This window comes from Aulonocara sp. 'chitande type north' Nkhata Bay, linkage group LG20 (genome assembly GCF_057382095.1).
Source record: "Aulonocara sp. 'chitande type north' Nkhata Bay isolate Kocher_YH1m ecotype deep benthic linkage group LG20, A_spYH_male_GT1.1, whole genome shotgun sequence".
Classification (NCBI taxonomy): domain Eukaryota; kingdom Metazoa; phylum Chordata; class Actinopteri; order Cichliformes; family Cichlidae; genus Aulonocara; species Aulonocara sp. 'chitande type north' Nkhata Bay.
The window spans coordinates 7,888,984-7,915,357 of record NC_141363.1 but is presented as its reverse complement, the minus strand read 5'-3'; the positions used below and the strand labels follow the sequence as shown (position 1 = coordinate 7,915,357).

General features: G+C 41.0%; 8 protein-coding genes across 8 annotated transcripts; 4 read left to right on the top strand and 4 right to left on the bottom strand.

Moving 5' to 3' along the window:
• Positions 1–2,395: 2,395 nt before the first annotated feature.
• LOC147305107 (uncharacterized) lies at positions 2,396–5,026 on the top strand. Its single transcript, XM_086277531.1, has one exon. It carries the CDS (start codon positions 2,473–2,475, stop codon positions 4,591–4,593), a length of 2,121 nt encoding a protein of 706 aa, XP_086133657.1. The 5' UTR covers positions 2,396–2,472; the 3' UTR covers positions 4,594–5,026.
• A 1,100-nt stretch (positions 5,027–6,126) lies between these two features.
• Positions 6,127–7,035, bottom strand: LOC147305106 (uncharacterized). The gene is made up of 2 exons (XM_086279025.1): positions 6,841–7,035; positions 6,127–6,720 (listed from the first exon to the last, which is right to left on the bottom strand). Exons 1-2 carry the CDS (start codon positions 7,015–7,017, stop codon positions 6,127–6,129), a joined length of 771 nt encoding a protein of 256 aa, XP_086135151.1. The 5' UTR covers positions 7,018–7,035.
• Positions 7,036–8,288: 1,253 nt separating this feature from the next.
• LOC147305105 (uncharacterized) lies at positions 8,289–10,728 on the top strand. Its single transcript, XM_086277614.1, has one exon. It carries the CDS (start codon positions 8,366–8,368, stop codon positions 10,640–10,642), a length of 2,277 nt encoding a protein of 758 aa, XP_086133740.1. The 5' UTR covers positions 8,289–8,365; the 3' UTR covers positions 10,643–10,728.
• A 1,447-nt stretch (positions 10,729–12,175) lies between these two features.
• On the bottom strand, positions 12,176–13,084 carry LOC147305104 (uncharacterized). The gene is made up of 2 exons (XM_086279026.1): positions 12,890–13,084; positions 12,176–12,769 (listed from the first exon to the last, which is right to left on the bottom strand). The coding sequence occupies exons 1-2, from the start codon at positions 13,064–13,066 to the stop codon at positions 12,176–12,178; spliced, it is 771 nt and encodes a 256-aa protein (XP_086135152.1). The 5' UTR covers positions 13,067–13,084.
• Positions 13,085–14,337: 1,253 nt separating this feature from the next.
• On the top strand, positions 14,338–16,777 carry LOC147305103 (uncharacterized). The gene has a single exon (XM_086277613.1). The coding sequence runs from the start codon at positions 14,415–14,417 to the stop codon at positions 16,689–16,691; it is 2,277 nt and encodes a 758-aa protein (XP_086133739.1). The 5' UTR covers positions 14,338–14,414; the 3' UTR covers positions 16,692–16,777.
• Positions 16,778–18,224: 1,447 nt separating this feature from the next.
• On the bottom strand, positions 18,225–19,133 carry LOC147305102 (uncharacterized). The gene is made up of 2 exons (XM_086279027.1): positions 18,939–19,133; positions 18,225–18,818 (listed from the first exon to the last, which is right to left on the bottom strand). Exons 1-2 carry the CDS (start codon positions 19,113–19,115, stop codon positions 18,225–18,227), a joined length of 771 nt encoding a protein of 256 aa, XP_086135153.1. The 5' UTR covers positions 19,116–19,133.
• A 1,253-nt stretch (positions 19,134–20,386) lies between these two features.
• LOC147305101 (uncharacterized) lies at positions 20,387–23,173 on the top strand. The gene has a single exon (XM_086277596.1). The coding sequence runs from the start codon at positions 20,464–20,466 to the stop codon at positions 22,738–22,740; it is 2,277 nt and encodes a 758-aa protein (XP_086133722.1). The 5' UTR covers positions 20,387–20,463; the 3' UTR covers positions 22,741–23,173.
• Positions 23,174–24,279: 1,106 nt separating this feature from the next.
• Positions 24,280–25,170, bottom strand: LOC147305100 (uncharacterized). The gene is made up of 2 exons (XM_086279036.1): positions 24,994–25,170; positions 24,280–24,873 (listed from the first exon to the last, which is right to left on the bottom strand). Exons 1-2 carry the CDS (start codon positions 25,168–25,170, stop codon positions 24,280–24,282), a joined length of 771 nt encoding a protein of 256 aa, XP_086135162.1.
• Between the last annotated feature and the right edge of the window lie 1,204 nt (positions 25,171–26,374).

The window sequence follows — 26,374 nt, the reverse complement described above, 5'->3', positions numbered from 1 at the left end:
CACCTATTGCTAATGTTTTGACGCTGCCAACCTCTCATACGCTGTAAGAATTTAATTCAACTGTTTATCACAGAAAAAGTGTGACTTGTAGGCAGTGTTGGGACTAACGCGTTATTAAGTAACGCGTTACAGTAACTACGTTATTATTGTGGTAACGAGCACGGTAACTAGTTATTATGCCAAAATCAGGAACGCGTTACTCGTTACTGGGATTTAGATAGGGTCGTTACTCGTTACTTCGTGTGGTGGCATCGCGGAGTTTCCACAGATTCAGTAACATTAGCAAGTGGTGGAGGCAGCAGGTGGATGAAGGAAAAGGGACGCAGAAGGAAAAGAGACCCGAGGCGGCCGCCGGTCCAAGTGTGAACTGAACTTCAGGTAAGAAGTTATGACCTGCAGTCTCTCTGGGTCAGATATAAACCAAGCTTAGGTGGAGTTTATTTTCGTTATTCTGACTTTTTCCGTACTGCGTGCTAGCTAGCATGACGGAGTTTCTATACAGCTGGGTGGTGCTATGAAGTTAATGATGTTGAACCTTATTTTGTTCATAAGTTATTAGAGTTGCCAACCGTCCCGTCTGGTATTCAGAGAAAATATTACGCGTTTCTTATTGAGGTGAAAAGGAACAGTTTGTCCCGTAATTCAGCTACAATGAAAAAGGCACAAAGCTGGAGTTATTCTGTGTCTTTACGCTGCACAGCTGCCTCTTCTTCTCTCATTCCCTCCCCCTCCCTCTCCCGTTTCTACTTCAATCATGAAAACTGATCAATGATCAGCTGATCGGCTCTCTTGTTTGTTTATCGCCCACTTTGCGCCGAAAGAGGAAACCAGCGGATGTCGCGCTAAACAACAGCAGCACGTTTAAGCTTGATCAGCTATTGTTAGAATTTATTTAATATTAATTTCTAGTATCAGCTGATGTTTGCTGGAGCCACAGCTGTAAAAAAAAGCTGCTGGTCATGATATGGTTTGGTTATCTGGTGAGAGGGAAACATGAAGATGAAACCAGGAGATGTCCTTACTGGATCATCAGAGCTGAGCAGGTGATGGAGAAACAGGTTTACCTTTTAGATGACATGAATGAGTTGAAGGGAAGTTATGAACTGTTTCTGAGAGACAAATAACCCCAGGATCCTTTTTTAGGTAGCTGACAGCTGGTAACTGTGCAGGTGCGGATCTAGCAAAGTGTGGCCAAGGGGGCATGTAGGGCATTAACAGGGAATGGGGGGCACAAAGAAATACTTTTCTTTCTTATTCTCATTTAAAATGTCTAGCTTTTAAAAAATAATTATCTGAATCTTACAACAAACGATTGATAGATTGATGCATATATACCATCAAAACAGTGAACATCACTGTCACAACAGTGTTTGTTTTCATTCAAAGGCTTTATGATTTTTCCTATAATGGTGGGCCAGTTTCTAGTCAAAATGCCCGGGCCAATTTTCTTTCCCAGTCCAGCCCTGTATGCAGCTCATCTGCAGTCTGGTGTTACCTACATCTTCCTATTCAGAAGGCAGAATTTCTGAGTTCTGAGTACAATCGAAAGCACCACGACTGCAGTTTTTGTGTTGGATGTAAAAGGCGCACATGACTCTGTGACGTAGGCTAGAATCATGGCAGCAGTCAATGACGGTCCAGGCGTGGGATTTCTCTCGTGGAAATATGCACGTTATCATATCCTTTCTATTGGTAGGTGGCACAGTGCACTTGTGGCAAGTAAGCAAGCTAGAAGACTGGCAAAGTTATGGAAGAAACACATTAACAAGAGAATTCTGAGTAAAACCAAAGTTACTTTCCCTAGTAACTAGTTACTTTGAAAGTAACGAGTAACTTGAAGTAACTGAGTTACTTTTGAGAGAAGTAACTAGTAATGTAACTAAGTTACTATTTTAAAGTAACTTACCCAACACTGCTTGTAGGACACGTAACACTAGCGGGCATAATGTTAGCTTAATAGTCAGCTCAACAGCTGTTGTTAGCTCCGGACAAGTGACTACAACAGTAGCGATGAGCCCCGATGAACGGATCCGGGGGCGGATGGGCTCGTACATAAATGGATCGATCGGGGCGGGATACGGTGGGAAACGACAGATACCTTAAACTTGAAGACAGCCCAAGTAGAAGGATCGCTAAAGTCTGCTAAAAAAAGAAATCGCAATGCAAGTTGAACAAACTTGCAAAGACACAATATCAAATTGAACCCATTCTGGTACAAAATGACATCATAATAGACTGTCCTTTGAATGTCACGACGTTCGGCGATAACGTCACTTGAACTCCTTTGAAGACAGTTCTGGGGGCGGAGTCAGAGCCTATAAATATCCCTCGAGTACATACCTTGAACCCATAGATCGCTATAGTTCTGAACTAACAGTTTCCACTTGCGAACACTTTGTCTCATTGAGTAGATCATTTTTCAAACACAGAATAACACGTCGTATAAACTAAACTAAATACATTCATTTCAAAATGAGCTCCCTAAGCTACTTTGATATGCAGATGCTCAGAAATGAGATAGAAAATTACAAACAAGCTAAAAAACTTCAGCTTGAGGAAATCCAAGAAAAGAATTGTAGGATTTCAAGTCTTGAGGCATCTTTGAAAGAAGAGCAGGGACTGGTTGCGAAGATGAAAGAGGAGTCCAAAGAAATGCAGGTGCTCAGATATGAGATAGAAAAGTACAAACAAGCTGAAAAACTTCAGCTTGAGGAAATCGATGAAAAGAATTGTAAGATTTCAAGTCTTGAGGCATCTTTGAAAGAAGAACAGGAACTGGTTGCGAAGATGACAGAGGAATCCAAAGATGAAAAGATGGAAAAAATGGAAAATGTTTTGCTGGAAACCAAATCCCAGCTAAGGTCCGCAGAGTCACAGAATGTAGATCTCACAAACAAATATGAGGCAAAAATTCGGGCTCTTCATAAGGCAATCAAACACCTTGAAAATAAGTGTGCCACTGAAAAAACGATGCGGGACAAGAAAGAAAAGGAGGTGGAATCTCTGGTTGTCCTTAAAATCAAAAATGAGCAGGAAAAACAAGAACTCAAGATGAAGCTAAGCAAGACGACTGAGGAAAAAAATGAAACACTTAAAGAACTGCAGAAACAAAATGAGCAGCTTCAGACTGAGATTCAGAACAATGAGAAGTACATTCATCGTAATGACTTCCTTGAAAGAAGGATAGACGAGCTTCTTACACTACCTGGGGAGGTGTACTGCCGTCAACAGAAAGTTAAAAGTGTGGAAGAAGAAAAAGAGAAACTACAGGCTGAACTTAAAAAGTGTCAAAGACAAAATGAGGAGTATAAAGCGGGAAAGCGCTGGGCAATAGATGAGAAAAACCAACTGACAAAGAAAAATGATGAACTGAAAGTACGTCTTAGGGAGAAGGAATGTAACAACATAACGTTGAGGAAAGAGTTAAAAGCTAAAGTCCTGGAATCTGAAAGTCAGATAAAGGAGCTGGCAAGGCAACGTTTTACTATCGACCGTCTGGAAAACTGCCTTGAGGTTAAAACTAAGCAAATAATTATATTTGAAAATGAGACGCAGGAACCTGGGAAGAAAATTTCATCCCAAGAAAATAACATAGCCCGTCTGAAAACTGCTCTTAGCAAAGCAGAAAACGATCTGGAACTGGAGATAAAGAGACGTGAAAATCTTAGGTCTGATAAAGTGCTCCTTTCTGAGACAAAGTTCTGCATTGAGAACGAACTCTATACAGCTAGAGACACTATAAAGACACTTCAGAATAAAATCAAAGAAAAGGCTCAAGAACTCCAAGAGACAAACGTAGACCTTGCCAATGCTAAGACCAGCTATAATGCTGTAAAGACTGAGCTGGACATTATCAAACTGCAGCAGGCAGAACAAAAGAAAGAACACGAGAAACAGCTTAGCTCTGCAAATGACAACCTCTTCACAGTGAAGTCAAAGTTGACGCAAACTGTGGAGGACAAAGAAGAGGTTGAGAAAGCTCTGACAAAGTCCAAACACACAGTATTTAAGCTTGAGCAAGTAATAGAAGAACTGGAAACTGACATTGGCATTCAACGACAAAAGAATGCAGTACAGAAAAAAGAAAATGACGATCTGCTGCAACAGCTGAAGGGACTTTATGACACGCTCGGCCGCACTGTGCAAGTCGAGAAAAAAGCCTCCCCAGAGCAGCAAAGAAAGGATGGGGATGAACAAATAGCCCGGAAAAAGGTGAGATTTGACCTGAGTAATGCGGAATACTTTCCATCCAAAGGCGACAATGAGCTGAAAGAACAACAGAAAGAAATTAGAGACCTTAAGGGTAAAAAGGGTAACAAGCTTACCACATATGACAGTAAGCTAAAAGCAGTGCATGGCCTGCTACCTCCTATTTCCACTAGGGCCCGGTCTAAAACTGTAGACAACTCAAAGAAGCAGTCTGAGTCTAGGAGCTCACTCAACCTCAAGTCCACTGTTACTCCCAAGGCAGAAGAAGAAATGTTTCATCCCCATTCACCTGAACTTACTTCCCAGTCAACTCTACGTAGAGTATACAATCCTGGTGCAAAACTACTCAAGCGCCGGCCTTCAGCCAAACCCAACCACATCTAAAAAATCCTCCTACCAGTTCTCACACTGACCCCAAAGAAATAATCAGCTTTTAAGCTGGTTAAAAAATATCTATTTCTTTGTTTCCAAAGTCAAAATAAATCACAAAGAGACAATATCAGAAAAAAATTTAATACCCGCCCATCCTGAGGGTATATTACATCCGTAACCCAGGAGCGGCTGTATTTGCTATAACATCATAAATGTAAGACAATAAGGACATCTCTGCATGTGTGAGGAAGTGACATGCATTTCATCTATGTCGCTTCATCACCCCCAACCGGTCGAGGTAGATGGCCGCCCCTCACTGAGCCTGGTTCTACTGAAGGTTTCTTCCTATTAAAAGGGAGTTTTTCCTTCCCACTGTCGCCAAGTGCTTGCTCATAGGGGATCTTCGGATTGTTGGGTTTTCTCTGCATTATTGTAGGGATGTTAACTTGCAATATTATATAATATTGCAAGTTAACATCCCTACAATCTCTGCGTTATTGTAGGGATGTTACCCTAAAGTTTTAAAATTGGCACAAATAAAATTGATGTGAACTGAATTTTTCTTTTGATGTGTACAAGTGGTTGTATTTGAGTACTTTTGATCTGCTTTTATTCACTACTACGCACACACTGGCTTCAAAAATACAAAGTGATGGCAGTCCCCATGAAAAGGGAATTTTGGCTTCATTTTTGTACAGTGGCAGGAAGTGGAGTGAGGTTATTAAAATAGGCTGTTCTCAGCTATTTTTAAAGCTACATTTTAGTTAGTTTTTAGTTAGCGAACCTTTAGTTACTGTGGCCAAATACATATTTCATTTTTTAAAGTAAACACATTCTCAGTCACTCGCAGTCAGACATTGAGCAAAAGCACATGTTCGGTAGCTAATCCTTGTATTTACCCTGACTAACAAAATATCTCTGCTGAAGTCACTGAGATGGTTTATATGAGAAACAGAAATCAGAATCAGAATCAGAATACTTTATTGATCCCTGGGGGAAATTATTTTTTGTTACAGTGCTCCATTTTAAACCAACATTAAGACAAGACAGACAATACGCTGACTAAGAATAGTACAATATATACATATATATACATACATACATACATAAGTCACTTATAAATAAATATTTGGAAAAGAAACATGTGTAGTTGTAGCTGGCCTGATCAGTCACTAGGCAATGTTGCCGTTACTGTACCTTTAGGAGTTACACAGTCAGAGCAACATGCTGGACTCTTCTTTAGCTCCTCTGCAGAGCCCATTATTAAATGGGCTCTGTGAGGATGAAGCTGTGAGGATCATTGACCAGAATGCGTCCCTTTAACAAACTGATGAAACCAGCTGTAACACAGGACTTGTTGTTTTGTTTTTTTAATGCAGACCAGCAAATGCGTTCTAGGAAGAAAGAGTCAGCTGATTCATTTGCTACAATATAAGAGGTATTAGCAGTTCACCCTCCTTCTTAGCGTATGGCACAGTTTTTAAAAGTAGAGGCAGAGTTTCTGTTTAATGCTGTGAAACCTCTGCCACACTCAGCTGTTATCCATCAGTGTTTAGCAGCCCGACTGGGCTTTTTAACAGTCTTCACTTTTACAGAGTTTTTGTATAGTAGCAGTCTCTCTGTGGGGTGAGGTGGCAAGCGGTTCCTTTTTGCTTTCACAATGCACGCAGCCATCGGACTGAAACGGTCAAAACCTCCAGATGTGGCGGGCACCGCCAGCAGCTTCTTGGCGAGGCCTTGGAGCTTCGGGAATCGAGAAGCACATTTCCAGTACTGAAGAGTAGAGTTGCTTTCCCACAGCGGTTCAGACAGGTACACGTCGAACTCTGACATCTTTAGAGTCTTTGCAGGAGGCTGAAGGAAGTTGAAGATGGACTTCCTCTTGAGGTCGTTTTCACTGATTTCAGGACAGTTGTTGTCTGAGCTGCCAGCACAAGTATCCATCACGCCATCTGTCTGGCTTTCTTCTTTCACATCGTGCTCCAGCCCACTGCCTGTCTGATCTTTCTCTGCCTCAACAGTAGGAAATGTTGAGGCTTCCATGTTTTCTAATGTGGACTCAACAATGCTGCGAGCCTCAGATTTTGACGGAGGTGTTAGGAAATCATTCTGTTCATCCTGGTTGTCATCAGAAAACGGCTGCAAAAAAAATGGTTGTTTTAAATGTACACACATTTTTTTCCTATATCTACTCAACACGCATATTCAATTAAATATAAATCTACAGAAGTCCGCTATGCTTCTGGCCTAATTTGGTACCTGCAGTTTGATCCTAGGATCCAGCACAGCAGCTAGTATCATGTCCTTCTGGTGAATCACTGGCTGGAAGTGTGTGTAGAGGCCTGTGCGCAGGGCCTTGCAGAAGTGGGTGTAGTTGGTGACACAATTCTCCAAGGTTTTATCAAGTCCAATGAGGGACGGTATGATGAGAGACATAGTCACACCATTTCCCTGCAGGACCTACGATAGATAAGACACAAACATGGCATCCACAGTGAAGACATCGTGGACAGCGGAGAATCTCCCGGTGGTGGAGCAGACTGGGACAGAGTTCCACTGATGAAAAAGAGAGTCACGATGGATATTATAAGAATTAAATAAAAAAAGATTCAGACCAAAAGATTTGTGATCTACACAATCCAAGCTGATCAACGATAAGCTCAGTATTTTCATTTAATATATTTTTCATCTGCTTGAATGTTTCCTGCTTCACACAGTGCTCAACCTGCTAGATTTTTGTTTGTTATTCATTTATTTTAAATGTCTAATCTTATCTTTGAATCAAACATTCATACATATATACACTGTGTTCATTATAATAACATACATATATACTGTCAGACACCACTCTGACATTCCATTCATGCTCAGCTGAATATTAAAATGGACAAATATGTGTCATCTCTGCATACGCTATGATCATTATAGAATGACATGAAATATTAAAACTGAGCTTAATCTTCAACATAAGCAGTAGTCATATAAATTCATATACTCTTAAGCACAAATGGTGAAAGTTTTTCTGCAGAATAAGTAGCCTATTAGTTGTATCTGTATTGCGGTGTTCTGATAGTATGGCTTCTTATACTGAAGAAATGGATCTAAATAAATAACTAAATAAATCCTCCAGCACTCGTTATTGTCACCTATTGCTAATGTTTTGACGCTGCCAACCTCTCATACGCTGTAAGAATTTAATTCAACTGTTTATCACAGAAAAAGTGTGACTTGTAGGACACGTAACACTAGCGGGCATAATGTTAGCTTAATAGTCAGCTCAACAGCTGTTGTTAGCTCCGGACAAGTGACTACAACAGTAGCGATGAGCCCCGATGAACGGATCCGGGGGCGGATGGGCTCGTACATAAATGGATCGATCGGGGCGGGATACGGTGGGAAACGACAGATACCTTAAACTTGAAGACAGCCCAAGTAGAAGGATCGCTAAAGTCTGCTAAAAAAAGAAATCGCAATGCAAGTTGAACAAACTTGCAAAGACACAATATCAAATTGAACCCATTCTGGTACAAAATGACATCATAATAGACTGTCCTTTGAATGTCACAACGTTCGGCGATAACGTCACTTGAACTCCTTTGAAGACAGTTCTGGGGGCGGAGTCAGAGCCTATAAATATCCCTCGAGTACATACCTTGAACCCATAGATCGCTATAGTTCTGAACTAACAGTTTCCACTTGCGAACACTTTGTCTCATTGAGTAGATCATTTTTCAAACACAGAATAACACGTCGTATAAACTAAACTAAATACATTCATTTCAAAATGAGCTCCCTAAGCTACTTTGATATGCAGATGCTCAGAAATGAGATAGAAAATTACAAACAAGCTGAAAAACTTCAGCTTGAGGAAATCCAAGAAAAGAATTGTAGGATTTCAAGTCTTGAGGCATCTTTGAAAGAAGAGCAGGGACTGGTTGCAAAGATGAAAGAGGAGTCCAAAGAAATGCAGGTGCTCGGAAATGAGATAGAAAAGTACAAACAAGCTGAAAAGCTTCAGTTGGAGGAAATCGATGAAAAGAATTGTAAGATTTCAAGTCTTGAGGCATCTTTGAAAGAAGAGCAGGAACTGGTTGCGAAGATGAAAGAGGAGTCCAAAGAAATGCAGGTGCTCAGATATGAGATAGAAAATTACAAACAAGCTGAAAAACTTCAGCTTGAGGAAATCGATGAAAAGAATTGTAAGATTTCAAGTCTTGAGGCATCTTTGAAAGAAGAACAGGAACTGGTTGCGAAGATGACAGAGGAATCCAAAGATGAAAAGATGGAAAAAATGGAAAATGTTTTGCTGGAAACCAAATCCCAGCTAAGGTCCGCAGAGTCACAGAATGTAGATCTCACAAACAAATATGAGGCAAAAATTCGGGCTCTTCATAAGGCAATCAAACACCTTGAAAATAAGTGTGCCACTGAAAAAACGATGCGGGACAAGAAAGAAAAGGAGGTGGAATCTCTGGTTGTCCTTAAAATCAAAAATGAGCAGGAAAAACAAGAACTCAAGATGAAGCTAAGCAAGACGACTGAGGAAAAAAATGAAACACTTAAAGAACTGCAGAAACAAAATGAGCAGCTTCAGACTGAGATTCAGAACAATGAGAAGTACATTCATCGTAATGACTTCCTTGAAAGAAGGATAGACGAGCTTCTTACACTACCTGGGGAGGTGTACTGCCGTCAACAGAAAGTTAAAAGTGTGGAAGAAGAAAAAGAGAAACTACAGGCTGAACTTAAAAAGTGTCAAAGACAAAATGAGGAGTATAAAGCGGGAAAGCGCTGGGCAATAGATGAGAAAAACCAACTGACAAAGAAAAATGATGAACTGAAAGTACGTCTTAGGGAGAAGGAATGTAACAACATAACGTTGAGGAAAGAGTTAAAAGCTAAAGTCCTGGAATCTGAAAGTCAGATAAAGGAGCTGGCAAGGCAACGTTTTACTATCGACCGTCTGGAAAACTGCCTTGAGGTTAAAACTAAGCAAATAATTATATTTGAAAATGAGACGCAGGAACCTGGGAAGAAAATTTCATCCCAAGAAAATAACATAGCCCGTCTGAAAACTGCTCTTAGCAAAGCAGAAAACGATCTGGAACTGGAGATAAAGAGACGTGAAAATCTTAGGTCTGATAAAGTGCTCCTTTCTGAGACAAAGTTCTGCATTGAGAACGAACTCTATACAGCTAGAGACACTATAAAGACACTTCAGAATAAAATCAAAGAAAAGGCTCAAGAACTCCAAGAGACAAACGTAGACCTTGCCAATGCTAAGACCAGCTATAATGCTGTAAAGACTGAGCTGGACATTATCAAACTGCAGCAGGCAGAACAAAAGAAAGAACACGAGAAACAGCTTAGCTCTGCAAATGACAACCTCTTCACAGTGAAGTCAAAGTTGACGCAAACTGTGGAGGACAAAGAAGAGGTTGAGAAAGCTCTGACAAAGTCCAAACACACAGTATTTAAGCTTGAGCAAGTAATAGAAGAACTGGAAACTGACATTGGCATTCAACGACAAAAGAATGCAGTACAGAAAAAAGAAAATGACGATCTGCTGCAACAGCTGAAGGGACTTTATGACACGCTCGGCCGCACTGTGCAAGTCGAGAAAAAAGCCTCCCCAGAGCAGCAAAGAAAGGATGGGGATGAACAAATAGCCCGGAAAAAGGTGAGATTTGACCTGAGTAATGTGGAATACTTTCCATCCAAAGGCGACAATGAGCTGAAAGAACAACAGAAAGAAATTAGAGACCTTAAGGGTAAAAAGGGTAACAAGCTTACCACATATGACAGTAAGCTAAAAGCAGTGCATGGCCTGCTACCTCCTATTTCCACTAGGGCCCGGTCTAAAACTGTAGACAACTCAAAGAAGCAGTCTGAGTCTAGGAGCTCACTCAACCTCAAGTCCACTGTTACTCCCAAGGCAGAAGAAGAAATGTTTCATCCCCATTCACCTGAACTTACTTCCCAGTCAACTCTACGTAGAGTATACAATCCTGGTGCAAAACTACTCAAGCGCCGGCCTTCAGCCAAACCCAACCACATCTAAAAAATCCTCCTACCAGTTCTCACACTGACCCCAAAGAAATAATCAGCTTTTAAGCTGGTTAAAAAATATCTATTTCTTTGTTTCCAAAGTCAAAATAAATCACAAAGAGACAATATCAGAAAAAAATTTAATACCCGCCCATCCTGAGGGTATATTACATCCGTAACCCAGGAGAGGCTGTATTTGCTATAACATCATAAATGTAAGACAATAAGGACATCTCTGCATGTGTGAGGAAGTGACATGCATTTCATCTATGTCGCTTCATCACCCCCAACCGGTCGAGGTAGATGGCCGCCCCTCACTGAGCCTGGTTCTACTGAAGGTTTCTTCCTATTAAAAGGGAGTTTTTCCTTCCCACTGTCGCCAAGTGCTTGCTCATAGGGGATCTTCGGATTGTTGGGTTTTCTCTGCATTATTGTAGGGATGTTAACTTGCAATATTATATAATATTGCAAGTTAACATCCCTACAATCTCTGCGTTATTGTAGGGATGTTACCCTAAAGTTTTAAAATTGGCACAAATAAAATTGATGTGAACTGAATTTTTCTTTTGATGTGTACAAGTGGTTGTATTTGAGTACTTTTGATCTGCTTTTATTCACTACTACGCACACACTGGCTTCAAAAATACAAAGTGATGGCAGTCCCCATGAAAAGGGAATTTTGGCTTCATTTTTGTACAGTGGCAGGAAGTGGAGTGAGGTTATTAAAATAGGCTGTTCTCAGCTATTTTTAAAGCTACATTTTAGTTAGTTTTTAGTTAGCGAACCTTTAGTTACTGTGGCCAAATACATATTTCATTTTTTAAAGTAAACACATTCTCAGTCACTCGCAGTCAGACATTGAGCAAAAGCACATGTTCGGTAGCTAATCCTTGTATTTACCCTGACTAACAAAATATCTCTGCTGAAGTCACTGAGATGGTTTATATGAGAAACAGAAATCAGAATCAGAATCAGAATACTTTATTGATCCCTGGGGGAAATTATTTTTTGTTACAGTGCTCCATTTTAAACCAACATTAAGACAAGACAGACAATACGCTGACTAAGAATAGTACAATATATACATATATATACATACATACATACATAAGTCACTTATAAATAAATATTTGGAAAAGAAACATGTGTAGTTGTAGCTGGCCTGATCAGTCACTAGGCAATGTTGCCGTTACTGTACCTTTAGGAGTTACACAGTCAGAGCAACATGCTGGACTCTTCTTTAGCTCCTCTGCAGAGCCCATTATTAAATGGGCTCTGTGAGGATGAAGCTGTGAGGATCATTGACCAGAATGCGTCCCTTTAACAAACTGATGAAACCAGCTGTAACACAGGACTTGTTGTTTTGTTTTTTTAATGCAGACCAGCAAATGCGTTCTAGGAAGAAAGAGTCAGCTGATTCATTTGCTACAATATAAGAGGTATTAGCAGTTCACCCTCCTTCTTAGCGTATGGCACAGTTTTTAAAAGTAGAGGCAGAGTTTCTGTTTAATGCTGTGCAAGCTCTGCCACACTCAGCTGTTATCCATCAGTGTTTAGCAGCCCGACTGGGCTTTTTAACAGTCTTCACTTTTACAGAGTTTTTGTATAGTAGCAGTCTCTCTGTGGGGTGAGGTGGCAAGCGGTTCCTTTTTGCTTTCACAATGCACGCAGCCATCGGACTGAAACGGTCAAAACCTCCAGATGTGGCGGGCACCGCCAGCAGCTTCTTGGCGAGGCCTTGGAGCTTCGGGAATCGAGAAGCACATTTCCAGTACTGAAGAGTAGAGTTGCTTTCCCACAGCGGTTCAGACAGGTACACGTCAAACTCTGACATCTTTAGAGTCTTTGCAGGAGGCTGAAGGAAGTTGAAGATGGACTTCCTCTTGAGGTCGTTTTCACTGATTTCAGGACAGTTGTTGTCTGAGCTGCCAGCACAAGTGTCCATCACGCCATCTGTCTGGCTTTCTTCTTTCACATCGTGCTCCAGCCCACTGCCTGTCTGATCTTTCTCTGCCTCAACAGTAGGAAATGTTGAGGCTTCCATGTTTTCTAATGTGGACTCAACAATGCTGCGAGCCTCAGATTTTGACGGAGGTGTTAGGAAATCATTCTGTTCATCCTGGTTGTCATCAGAAAACGGCTGCAAAAAAAATGGTTGTTTTAAATGTACACACATTTTTTTCCTATATCTACTCAACACGCATATTCAATTAAATATAAATCTACAGAAGTCCGCTATGCTTCTGGCCTAATTTGGTACCTGCAGTTTGATCCTAGGATCCAGCACAGCAGCTAGTATCATGTCCTTCTGGTGAATCACTGGCTGGAAGTGTGTGTAGAGGCCTGTGCGCAGGGCCTTGCAGAAGTGGGTGTAGTTGGTGACACAATTCTCCAAGGTTTTATCAAGTCCAATGAGGGACGGTATGATGAGAGACATAGTCACACCATTTCCCTGCAGGACCTACGATAGATAAGACACAAACATGGCATCCACAGTGAAGACATCGTGGACAGCGGAGAATCTCCCGGTGGTGGAGCAGACTGGGACAGAGTTCCACTGATGAAAAAGAGAGTCACGATGGATATTATAAGAATTAAATAAAAAAAGATTCAGACCAAAAGATTTGTGATCTACACAATCCAAGCTGATCAACGATAAGCTCAGTATTTTCATTTAATATATTTTTCATCTGCTTGAATGTTTCCTGCTTCACACAGTGCTCAACCTGCTAGATTTTTGTTTGTTATTCATTTATTTTAAATGTCTAATCTTATCTTTGAATCAAACATTCATACATATATACACTGTGTTCATTATAATAACATACATATATACTGTCAGACACCACTCTGACATTCCATTCATGCTCAGCTGAATATTAAAATGGACAAATATGTGTCATCTCTGCATACGCTATGATCATTATAGAATGACATGAAATATTAAAACTGAGCTTAATCTTCAACATAAGCAGTAGTCATATAAATTCATATACTCTTAAGCACAAATGGTGAAAGTTTTTCTGCAGAATAAGTAGCCTATTAGTTGTATCTGTATTGCGGTGTTCTGATAGTATGGCTTCTTATACTGAAGAAATGGATCTAAATAAATAACTAAATAAATCCTCCAGCACTCGTTATTGTCACCTATTGCTAATGTTTTGACGCTGCCAACCTCTCATACGCTGTAAGAATTTAATTCAACTGTTTATCACAGAAAAAGTGTGACTTGTAGGACACGTAACACTAGCGGGCATAATGTTAGCTTAATAGTCAGCTCAACAGCTGTTGTTAGCTCCGGACAAGTGACTACAACAGTAGCGATGAGCCCCGATGAACGGATCCGGGGGCGGATGGGCTCGTACATAAATGGATCGATCGGGGCGGGATACGGTGGGAAACGACAGATACCTTAAACTTGAAGACAGCCCAAGTAGAAGGATCGCTAAAGTCTGCTAAAAAAAGAAATCGCAATGCAAGTTGAACAAACTTGCAAAGACACAATATCAAATTGAACCCATTCTGGTACAAAATGACATCATAATAGACTGTCCTTTGAATGTCACAACGTTCGGCGATAACGTCACTTGAACTCCTTTGAAGACAGTTCTGGGGGCGGAGTCAGAGCCTATAAATATCCCTCGAGTACATACCTTGAACCCATAGATCGCTATAGTTCTGAACTAACAGTTTCCACTTGCGAACACTTTGTCTCATTGAGTAGATCATTTTTCAAACACAGAATAACACGTCGTATAAACTAAACTAAATACATTCATTTCAAAATGAGCTCCCTAAGCTACTTTGATATGCAGATGCTCAGAAATGAGATAGAAAATTACAAACAAGCTGAAAAACTTCAGCTTGAGGAAATCCAAGAAAAGAATTGTAGGATTTCAAGTCTTGAGGCATCTTTGAAAGAAGAGCAGGGACTGGTTGCAAAGATGAAAGAGGAGTCCAAAGAAATGCAGGTGCTCGGAAATGAGATAGAAAAGTACAAACAAGCTGAAAAGCTTCAGTTGGAGGAAATCGATGAAAAGAATTGTAAGATTTCAAGTCTTGAGGCATCTTTGAAAGAAGAGCAGGAACTGGTTGCGAAGATGAAAGAGGAGTCCAAAGAAATGCAGGTGCTCAGATATGAGATAGAAAATTACAAACAAGCTGAAAAACTTCAGCTTGAGGAAATCGATGAAAAGAATTGTAAGATTTCAAGTCTTGAGGCATCTTTGAAAGAAGAACAGGAACTGGTTGCGAAGATGACAGAGGAATCCAAAGATGAAAAGATGGAAAAAATGGAAAATGTTTTGCTGGAAACCAAATCCCAGCTAAGGTCCGCAGAGTCACAGAATGTAGATCTCACAAACAAATATGAGGCAAAAATTCGGGCTCTTCATAAGGCAATCAAACACCTTGAAAATAAGTGTGCCACTGAAAAAACGATGCGGGACAAGAAAGAAAAGGAGGTGGAATCTCTGGTTGTCCTTAAAATCAAAAATGAGCAGGAAAAACAAGAACTCAAGATGAAGCTAAGCAAGACGACTGAGGAAAAAAATGAAACACTTAAAGAACTGCAGAAACAAAATGAGCAGCTTCAGACTGAGATTCAGAACAATGAGAAGTACATTCATCGTAATGACTTCCTTGAAAGAAGGATAGACGAGCTTCTTACACTACCTGGGGAGGTGTACTGCCGTCAACAGAAAGTTAAAAGTGTGGAAGAAGAAAAAGAGAAACTACAGGCTGAACTTAAAAAGTGTCAAAGACAAAATGAGGAGTATAAAGCGGGAAAGCGCTGGGCAATAGATGAGAAAAACCAACTGACAAAGAAAAATGATGAACTGAAAGTACGTCTTAGGGAGAAGGAATGTAACAACATAACGTTGAGGAAAGAGTTAAAAGCTAAAGTCCTGGAATCTGAAAGTCAGATAAAGGAGCTGGCAAGGCAACGTTTTACTATCGACCGTCTGGAAAACTGCCTTGAGGTTAAAACTAAGCAAATAATTATATTTGAAAATGAGACGCAGGAACCTGGGAAGAAAATTTCATCCCAAGAAAATAACATAGCCCGTCTGAAAACTGCTCTTAGCAAAGCAGAAAACGATCTGGAACTGGAGATAAAGAGACGTGAAAATCTTAGGTCTGATAAAGTGCTCCTTTCTGAGACAAAGTTCTGCATTGAGAACGAACTCTATACAGCTAGAGACACTATAAAGACACTTCAGAATAAAATCAAAGAAAAGGCTCAAGAACTCCAAGAGACAAACGTAGACCTTGCCAATGCTAAGACCAGCTATAATGCTGTAAAGACTGAGCTGGACATTATCAAACTGCAGCAGGCAGAACAAAAGAAAGAACACGAGAAACAGCTTAGCTCTGCAAATGACAACCTCTTCACAGTGAAGTCAAAGTTGACGCAAACTGTGGAGGACAAAGAAGAGGTTGAGAAAGCTCTGACAAAGTCCAAACACACAGTATTTAAGCTTGAGCAAGTAATAGAAGAACTGGAAACTGACATTGGCATTCAACGACAAAAGAATGCAGTACAGAAAAAAGAAAATGACGATCTGCTGCAACAGCTGAAGGGACTTTATGACACGCTCGGCCGCACTGTGCAAGTCGAGAAAAAAGCCTCCCCAGAGCAGCAAAGAAAGGATGGGGATGAACAAATAGCCCGGAAAAAGGTGAGATTTGACCTGAGTAATGTGGAATACTTTCCATCCAAAGGCGACAATGAGCTGAAAGAACAACAGAAAGAAATTAGAGACCTTAAGGGTAAAAAGGGTAACAAGCTTACCACATATGACAGTAAGCTAAAAGCAGTGCATGGCCTGCTACCTCCTATTTCCACTAGGGCCCGGTCTAAAACTGTAGACAACTCAAAGAAGCAGTCTGAGTCTAGGAGCTCACTCAACCTCAAGTCCACTGTTACTCCCAAGGCAGAAGAAGAAATGTTTCATCCCCATTCACCTGAACTTACTTCCCAGTCAACTCTACGTAGAGTATACAATCCTGGTGCAAAACTACTCAAGCGCCGGCCTTCAGCCAAACCCAACCACATCTAAAAAATCCTCCTACCAGTTCTCACACTGACCCCAAAGAAATAATCAGCTTTTAAGCTGGTTAAAAAATATCTATTTCTTTGTTTCCAAAGTCAAAATAAATCACAAAGAGACAATATCAGAAAAAAATTTAATACCCGCCCATCCTGAGGGTATATTACATCCGTAACCCAGGAGAGGCTGTATTTGCTATAACATCATAAATGTAAGACAATAAGGACATCTCTGCATGTGTGAGGAAGTGACATGCATTTCATCTATGTCGCTTCATCACCCCCAACCGGTCGAGGTAGATGGCCGCCCCTCACTGAGCCTGGTTCTACTGAAGGTTTCTTCCTATTAAAAGGGAGTTTTTCCTTCCCACTGTCGCCAAGTGCTTGCTCATAGGGGATCTTCGGATTGTTGGGTTTTCTCTGCATTATTGTAGGGATGTTAACTTGCAATATTATATAATATTGCAAGTTAACATCCCTACAATCTCTGCGTTATTGTAGGGATGTTACCCTAAAGTTTTAAAATTGGCACAAATAAAATTGATGTGAACTGAATTTTTCTTTTGATGTGTACAAGTGGTTGTATTTGAGTACTTTTGATCTGCTTTTATTCACTACTACGCACACACTGGCTTCAAAAATACAAAGTGATGGCAGTCCCCATGAAAAGGGAATTTTGGCTTCATTTTTGTACAGTGGCAGGAAGTGGAGTGAGGTTATTAAAATAGGCTGTTCTCAGCTATTTTTAAAGCTACATTTTAGTTAGTTTTTAGTTAGCGAACCTTTAGTTACTGTGGCCAAATACATATTTCATTTTTTAAAGTAAACACATTCTCAGTCACTCGCAGTCAGACATTGAGCAAAAGCACATGTTCGGTAGCTAATCCTTGTATTTACCCTGACTAACAAAATATCTCTGCTGAAGTCACTGAGATGGTTTATATGAGAAACAGAAATCAGAATCAGAATCAGAATACTTTATTGATCCCTGGGGGAAATTATTTTTTGTTACAGTGCTCCATTTTAAACCAACATTAAGACAAGACAGACAATACGCTGACTAAGAATAGTACAATATATACATATATATACATACATACATACATAAGTCACTTATAAATAAATATTTGGAAAAGAAACATGTGTAGTTGTAGCTGGCCTGATCAGTCACTAGGCAATGTTGCCGTTACTGTACCTTTAGGAGTTACACAGTCAGAGCAACATGCTGGACTCTTCTTTAGCTCCTCTGCAGAGCCCATTATTAAATGGGCTCTGTGAGGATGAAGCTGTGAGGATCATTGACCAGAATGCGTCCCTTTAACAAACTGATGAAACCAGCTGTAACACAGGACTTGTTGTTTTGTTTTTTTAATGCAGACCAGCAAATGCGTTCTAGGAAGAAAGAGTCAGCTGATTCATTTGCTACAATATAAGAGGTATTAGCAGTTCACCCTCCTTCTTAGCGTATGGCACAGTTTTTAAAAGTAGAGGCAGAGTTTCTGTTTAATGCTGTGCAAGCTCTGCCACACTCAGCTGTTATCCATCAGTGTTTAGCAGCCCGACTGGGCTTTTTAACAGTCTTCACTTTTACAGAGTTTTTGTATAGTAGCAGTCTCTCTGTGGGGTGAGGTGGCAAGCGGTTCCTTTTTGCTTTCACAATGCACGCAGCCATCGGACTGAAACGGTCAAAACCTCCAGATGTGGCGGGCACCGCCAGCAGCTTCTTGGCGAGGCCTTGGAGCTTCGGGAATCGAGAAGCACATTTCCAGTACTGAAGAGTAGAGTTGCTTTCCCACAGCGGTTCAGACAGGTACACGTCAAACTCTGACATCTTTAGAGTCTTTGCAGGAGGCTGAAGGAAGTTGAAGATGGACTTCCTCTTGAGGTCGTTTTCACTGATTTCAGGACAGTTGTTGTCTGAGCTGCCAGCACAAGTGTCCATCACGCCATCTGTCTGGCTTTCTTCTTTCACATCGTGCTCCAGCCCACTGCCTGTCTGATCTTTCTCTGCCTCAACAGTAGGAAATGTTGAGGCTTCCATGTTTTCTAATGTGGACTCAACAATGCTGCGAGCCTCAGATTTTGACGGAGGTGTTAGGAAATCATTCTGTTCATCCTGGTTGTCATCAGAAAACGGCTGCAAAAAAAATGGTTGTTTTAAATGTACACACATTTTTTTCCTATATCTACTCAACACGCATATTCAATTAAATATAAATCTACAGAAGTCCGCTATGCTTCTGGCCTAATTTGGTACCTGCAGTTTGATCCTAGGATCCAGCACAGCAGCTAGTATCATGTCCTTCTGGTGAATCACTGGCTGGAAGTGTGTGTAGAGGCCTGTGCGCAGGGCCTTGCAGAAGTGGGTGTAGTTGGTGACACAATTCTCCAAGGTTTTATCAAGTCCAATGAGGGACGGTATGATGAGAGACATAGTCACACCATTTCCCTGCAGGACCTACGATAGATAAGACACAAACATGGCATCCACAGTGAAGACATCGTGGACAGCGGAGAATCTCCCGGTGGTGGAGCAGACTGGGACAGAGTTCCACTGATGAAAAAGAGAGTCACGATGGATATTATAAGAATTAAATAAAAAAAGATTCAGACCAAAAGATTTGTGATCTACACAATCCAAGCTGATCAACGATAAGCTCAGTATTTTCATTTAATATATTTTTCATCTGCTTGAATGTTTCCTGCTTCACACAGTGCTCAACCTGCTAGATTTTTGTTTGTTATTCATTTATTTTAAATGTCTAATCTTATCTTTGAATCAAACATTCATACATATATACACTGTGTTCATTATAATAACATACATATATACTGTCAGACACCACTCTGACATTCCATTCATGCTCAGCTGAATATTAAAATGGACAAATATGTGTCATCTCTGCATACGCTATGATCATTATAGAATGACATGAAATATTAAAACTGAGCTTAATCTTCAACATAAGCAGTAGTCATATAAATTCATATACTCTTAAGCACAAATGGTGAAAGTTTTTCTGCAGAATAAGTAGCCTATTAGTTGTATCTGTATTGCGGTGTTCTGATAGTATGGCTTCTTATACTGAAGAAATGGATCTAAATAAATAACTAAATAAATCCTCCAGCACTCGTTATTGTCACCTATTGCTAATGTTTTGACGCTGCCAACCTCTCATACGCTGTAAGAATTTAATTCAACTGTTTATCACAGAAAAAGTGTGACTTGTAGGACACGTAACACTAGCGGGCATAATGTTAGCTTAATAGTCAGCTCAACAGCTGTTGTTAGCTCCGGACAAGTGACTACAACAGTAGCGATGAGCCCCGATGAACGGATCCGGGGGCGGATGGGCTCGTACATAAATGGATCGATCGGGGCGGGATACGGTGGGAAACGACAGATACCTTAAACTTGAAGACAGCCCAAGTAGAAGGATCGCTAAAGTCTGCTAAAAAAAGAAATCGCAATGCAAGTTGAACAAACTTGCAAAGACACAATATCAAATTGAACCCATTCTGGTACAAAATGACATCATAATAGACTGTCCTTTGAATGTCACGACGTTCGGCGATAACGTCACTTGAACTCCTTTGAAGACAGTTCTGGGGGCGGAGTCAGAGCCTATAAATATCCCTCGAGTACATACCTTGAACCCATAGATCGCTATAGTTCTGAACTAACAGTTTCCACTTGCGAACACTTTGTCTCATTGAGTAGATCATTTTTCAAACACAGAATAACACGTCGTATAAACTAAACTAAATACATTCATTTCAAAATGAGCTCCCTAAGCTACTTTGATATGCAGATGCTCAGAAATGAGATAGAAAATTACAAACAAGCTGAAAAACGTCAGCTTGAGGAAATCCAAGAGAAGAATTGTAGGATTTCAAGTCTTGAGGCATCTTTGAAAGAAGAGCAGGGACTGGTTGCAAAGATGAAAGAGGAGTCCAAAGAAATGCAGATGCTCAGAAATGAGATAGAAAAGTACAAACAAGCTGAAAAGCTTCAGTTGGAGGAAATCGATGAAAAGAATTGTAAGATTTCAAGTCTTGAGGCATCTTTGAAAGAAGAGCAGGAACTGGTTGCGAAGATGAAAGAGGAGTCCAAAGAAATGCAGGTGCTCAGATATGAGATAGAAAATTACAAACAAGCTGAAAAACTTCAGCTTGAGGAAATCGATGAAAAGAATTGTAAGATTTCAAGTCTTGAGGCATCTTTGAAAGAAGAACAGGAACTGGTTGCGAAGATGACAGAGGAATCCAAAGATGAAAAGATGGAAAAAATGGAAAATGTTTTGCTGGAAACCAAATCCCAGCTAAGGTCCGCAGAGTCACAGAATGTAGATCTCACAAACAAATATGAGGCAAAAATTCGGGCTCTTCATAAGGCAATCAAACACCTTGAAAATAAGTGTGCCACTGAAAAAACGATGCGGGACAAGAAAGAAAAGGAGGTGGAATCTCTGGTTGTCCTTAAAATCAAAAATGAGCAGGAAAAACAAGAACTCAAGATGAAGCTAAGCAAGACGACTGAGGAAAAAAATGAAACACTTAAAGAACTGCAGAAACAAAATGAGCAGCTTCAGACTGAGATTCAGAACAATGAGAAGTACATTCATCGTAATGACTTCCTTGAAAGAAGGATAGACGAGCTTCTTACACTACCTGGGGAGGTGTACTGCCGTCAACAGAAAGTTAAAAGTGTGGAAGAAGAAAAAGAGAAACTACAGGCTGAACTTAAAAAGTGTCAAAGACAAAATGAGGAGTATAAAGCGGGAAAGCGCTGGGCAATAGATGAGAAAAACCAACTGACAAAGAAAAATGATGAACTGAAAGTACGTCTTAGGGAGAAGGAATGTAACAACATAACGTTGAGGAAAGAGTTAAAAGCTAAAGTCCTGGAATCTGAAAGTCAGATAAAGGAGCTGGCAAGGCAACGTTTTACTATCGACCGTCTGGAAAACTGCCTTGAGGTTAAAACTAAGCAAATAATTATATTTGAAAATGAGACGCAGGAGTCTGGGAAGAAAATTTCATCCCAAGAAAATAACATAGCCCGTCTGAAAACTGCTCTTAGCAAAGCAGAAAACGATCTGGAACTGGAGATAAAGAGACGTGAAAATCTTAGGTCTGATAAAGTGCTCCTTTCTGAGACAAAGTTCTGCATTGAGAACAAACTCTATACAGCTAGAGACACTATAAAGACACTTCAGAATAAAATCAAAGAAAAGGCTCAAGAACTCCAAGAGACAAACGTAGACCTTGCCAATGCTAAGACCAGCTATAATGCTGTAAAGACTGAGCTGGACATTATCAAACTGCAGCAGGCAGAACAAAAGAAAGAACACGAGAAACAGCTTAGCTCTGCAAATGACAACCTCTTCACAGTGAAGTCAAAGTTGACGCAAACTGTGGAGGACAAAGAAGAGGTTGAGAAAGCTCTGACAAAGTCCAAACACACAGTATTTAAGCTTGAGCAAGTAATAGAAGAACTGGAAACTGACATTGGCATTCAACGACAAAAGAATGCAGTACAGAAAAAAGAAAATGACGATCTGCTGCAACAGCTGAAGGGACTTTATGACACGCTCGGCCACACTGTGCAAGTCGAGAAAAAAGCCTCCCCAGAGCAGCAAAGAAAGGATGGGGATGAACAAATAGCCCGGAAAAAGGTGAGATTTGACCTGAGTAATGTGGAATACTTTCCATCCAAAGGCGACAATGAGCTGAAAGAACAACAGAAAGAAATTAGAGACCTTAAGGGTAAAAAGGGTAACAAGCTTACCACATATGACAGTAAGCTAAAAGCAGTGCGTGGCCTGCTACCTCCTATTTCCACTAGGGCCCGGTCTAAAACTGTAGACAACTCAAAGAAGCAGTCTGAGTCTAGGAGCTCACTCAACCTCAAGTCCACTGTTACTCCCAAGGCAGAAGAAGAAATGTTTCATCCCCATTCACCTGAACTTATTTCCCAGTCAACTCTACGTAGAGTATACAATCCTGGTGCAAAACTACTCAAGCGCCGGCCTTCAGCCAAACCCAACCACATCTAAAAAATCCTCCTACCAGTTCTCACACTGACCCCAAAGAAATAATCAGCTTTTAAGCTGGTTAAAAAATATCTATTTCTTTGTTTCCAAAGTCAAAATAAATCACAAAGAGACAATATCAGAAAAAAATTTAATACCCGCCCATCCTGAGGGTATATTACATCCGTAACCCAGGAGCGGCTGTATTTGCTATAACATCATAAATGTAAGACAATAAGGACATCTCTGCATGTGTGAGGAAGTGACATGCATTTCATCTATGTCGCTTCATCACCCCCAACCGGTCGAGGTAGATGGCCGCCCCTCACTGAGCCTGGTTCTACTGAAGGTTTCTTCCTATTAAAAGGGAGTTTTTCCTTCCCACTGTCGCCAAGTGCTTGCTCATAGGGGATCTTCGGATTGTTGGGTTTTCTCTGCATTATTGTAGGGATGTTAACTTGCAATATTATATAATATTGCAAGTTAACATCCCTACAATCTCTGCGTTATTGTAGGGATGTTACCCTAAAGTTTTAAAATTGGCACAAATAAAATTGATGTGAACTGAATTTTTCTTTTGATGTGTACAAGTGGTTGTATTTGAGTACTTTTGATCTGCTTTTATTCACTACTACGCACACACTGGCTTCAAAAATACAAAGTGATGGCAGTCCCCATGAAAAGGGAATTTTGGCTTCATTTTTGTACAGTGGCAGGAAGTGGAGTGAGGTTATTAAAATAGGCTGTTCTCAGCTATTTTTAAAGCTACATTTTAGTTAGTTTTTAGTTAGCGAACCTTTAGTTACTGTGGCCAAATACATATTTCATTTTTTAAAGTAAACACATTCTCAGTCACTCGCAGTCAGACATTGAGCAAAAGCACATGTTCGGTAGCTAATCCTTGTATTTACCCTGACTAACAAAATATCTCTGCTGAAGTCACTGAGATGGTTTATATGAGAAACAGAAATCAGAATCAGAATCAGAATCAGAATACTTTATTGATCCCTGGGGGAAATTATTTTTTGTTACAGTGCTCCATTTTAAACCAACATTAAGACAAGACAGACAATACGCTGACTAAGAATAGTACAATATATACATATATATACATACATACATACATAAGTCACTTATAAATAAATATTTGGAAAAGAAACATGTGTAGTTGTAGCTGGCCTGATCAGTCACTAGGCAATGTTGCCGTTACTGTACCTTTAGGAGTTACACAGTCAGAGCAACATGCTGGACTCTTCTTTAGCTCCTCTGCAGAGCCCATTATTAAATGGGCTCTGTGAGGATGAAGCTGTGAGGATCATTGACCAGAATGCGTCCCTTTAACAAACTGATGAAACCAGCTGTAACACAGGACTTGTTGTTTTGTTTTTTTAATGCAGACCAGCAAATGCGTTCTAGGAAGAAAGAGTCAGCTGATTCATTTGCTACAATATAAGAGGTATTAGCAGTTCACCCTCCTTCTTAGCGTATGGCACAGTTTTTAAAAGTAGAGGCAGAGTTTCTGTTTAATGCTGTGCAAGCTCTGCCACACTCAGCTGTTATCCATCAGTGTTTAGCAGCCCGACTGGGCTTTTTAACAGTCTTCACTTTTACAGAGTTTTTGTATAGTAGCAGTCTCTCTGTGGGGTGAGGTGGCAAGCGGTTCCTTTTTGCTTTCACAATGCACGCAGCCATCGGACTGAAACGGTCAAAACCTCCAGATGTGGCGGGCACCGCCAGCAGCTTCTTGGCGAGGCCTTGGAGCTTCGGGAATCGAGAAGCACATTTCCAGTACTGAAGAGTAGAGTTGCTTTCCCACAGCCGTTCAGACAGGTACACGTCGAACTCTGACATCTTTAGAGTCTTTGCAGGAGGCTGAAGGAAGTTGAAGATGGACTTCCTCTTGAGGTCGTTTTCACTGATTTCAGGACAGTTGTTGTCTGAGCTGCCAGCACAAGTGTCCATCACGCCATCTGTCTGGCTTTCTTCTTTCACATCGTGCTCCAGCCCACTGCCTGTCTGATCTTTCTCTGCCTCAACAGTAGGAAATGTTGAGGCTTCCATGTTTTCTAATGTGGACTCAACAATGCTGCGAGCCTCAGATTTTGACGGAGGTGTTAGGAAATCATTCTGTTCATCCTGGTTGTCATCAGAAAACGGCTGCAAAAAAAATGGTTGTTTTAAATGTACACACATTTTTTTCCTATATCTACTCAACACGCATATTCAATTAAATATAAATCTACAGAAGTCCGCTATGCTTCTGGCCTAATTTGGTACCTGCAGTTTGATCCTAGGATCCAGCACAGCAGCTAGTATCATGTTCTTCTGGTGAATCACTGGCGGGAAGTGTGTGTAGAGGCCTGTGCGCAGGGCCTTGCAGAAGTGGGTGTAGTTGGTGACACAATTCTCCAAGGTTTTATCAAGTCCAATGAGGGACGGTATGATGAGAGACATAGTCACACCATTTCCCTGCAGGACCTACGATAGATAAGACACAAACATGGCATCCACAGTGAAGACATCGTGGACAGCGGAGAATCTCCCGGTGGTGGAGCAGACTGGGACAGAGTTCCACTGATGAAAAAGAGAGTCACGATGGATATTATAAGAATTAAATAAAAAAAGATTCAGACCAAAAGATTTGTGATCTACACAATCCAAGCTGATCAACGATAAGCTCAGTATTTTCATTTAAGATGGCGCCGGTGAGGTCGGCTGCCGTCACGACTGCTCCGACCACTTTTTCTTTGTCTTTGTTTTTTAAGTTAGTTTTCAGCGTTTCTAAATCGGCAAAATCATCACCATTGGGTACATTAGGTATGACAGTGACACTCTTGTTTCTATTGGTATACAATGTACTCACAATTCGAAGTTTTTAACTCCGGATCCGAGCTGGCCGAGTGAGATCTCGAGGGAGAACAAAGGGAAGCGGCGGCGGCCTAGAGGGAAGCGAGCCGGCGTCAGGAACAGGCTGAGAGCTCGTGCACACCGCACACCTCTGCCTAGCATCCTGCTCGCCAACGTCCAGTCACTGGAGAACAAGCTTGACGACCTCAGGGCCAGGATAAAGTTCCAGAGAGACATTCGGGACTGCAATCTCCTCTGCTTCACCGAGACATGGCTGAACCCAGCGGTGCCGGACCACGCCATCCAGCCGGCCGAGTTCTTCTCGGTTCACCGCATGGACAGGACACGGGACTCGGGGAAGTCAAGGGGAGGCGGCGTGTGTTTAATGGTGAACAACAACTGGTGCAACAGTGCGAACGTTGTTCCTCTCACACGCTCCTGCACACCAAATCTGGAACTACTGTCCATCATGTGTCGTCCTTTTTATCTACCTCGGGAATTTACATCGGTCATTGTAAGTGCCGTTTATATTCCACCACAAGCGGACACGGTCACCGCCTTATGCGAGCTGCATGAGGCACTCACACAGCACCAGACACAACACCGGGACGCTGCGCTTATTGTGATGGGGGACTTTAATAGCGCCAACCTCAAACGCGCAGCGCCGAACTTTTATCAACACATCACCTGCCCCACCAGGGGTGAAAGGACACTGGACCACTGCTACACTACGGTCAAGGACGGCTACAAGGCACAATCCCGCCCCCCGTTTGGCAAATCTGATCACGCCGCCATCTTCCTCATGCCAAAA

What these genes read in the sequence shown, in the direction of transcription:
- LOC147305107 (XM_086277531.1), top strand. Translation starts at nt 2,473, where the DNA reads ATGAGCTCCCTAAGCTACTTTGATATGCAGATGCTCAGAAATGAGATA.
- LOC147305106 (XM_086279025.1), bottom strand. Translation starts at nt 7,017, where the DNA reads ATGTCTCTCATCATACCGTCCCTCATTGGACTTGATAAAACCTTGGAG. An exon ending in ATCCTAGGATCAAACTGCAG is followed by an intron (nt 6,721 to 6,840) that starts GTACCAAATTAG and finishes TTTTTTTTGCAG; the next exon opens with CCGTTTTCTGATGACAACCA.
- LOC147305105 (XM_086277614.1), top strand. Translation starts at nt 8,366, where the DNA reads ATGAGCTCCCTAAGCTACTTTGATATGCAGATGCTCAGAAATGAGATA.
- LOC147305104 (XM_086279026.1), bottom strand. Translation starts at nt 13,066, where the DNA reads ATGTCTCTCATCATACCGTCCCTCATTGGACTTGATAAAACCTTGGAG. An exon ending in ATCCTAGGATCAAACTGCAG is followed by an intron (nt 12,770 to 12,889) that starts GTACCAAATTAG and finishes TTTTTTTTGCAG; the next exon opens with CCGTTTTCTGATGACAACCA.
- LOC147305103 (XM_086277613.1), top strand. Translation starts at nt 14,415, where the DNA reads ATGAGCTCCCTAAGCTACTTTGATATGCAGATGCTCAGAAATGAGATA.
- LOC147305102 (XM_086279027.1), bottom strand. Translation starts at nt 19,115, where the DNA reads ATGTCTCTCATCATACCGTCCCTCATTGGACTTGATAAAACCTTGGAG. An exon ending in ATCCTAGGATCAAACTGCAG is followed by an intron (nt 18,819 to 18,938) that starts GTACCAAATTAG and finishes TTTTTTTTGCAG; the next exon opens with CCGTTTTCTGATGACAACCA.
- LOC147305101 (XM_086277596.1), top strand. Translation starts at nt 20,464, where the DNA reads ATGAGCTCCCTAAGCTACTTTGATATGCAGATGCTCAGAAATGAGATA.
- LOC147305100 (XM_086279036.1), bottom strand. Translation starts at nt 25,170, where the DNA reads ATGTCTCTCATCATACCGTCCCTCATTGGACTTGATAAAACCTTGGAG. An exon ending in ATCCTAGGATCAAACTGCAG is followed by an intron (nt 24,874 to 24,993) that starts GTACCAAATTAG and finishes TTTTTTTTGCAG; the next exon opens with CCGTTTTCTGATGACAACCA.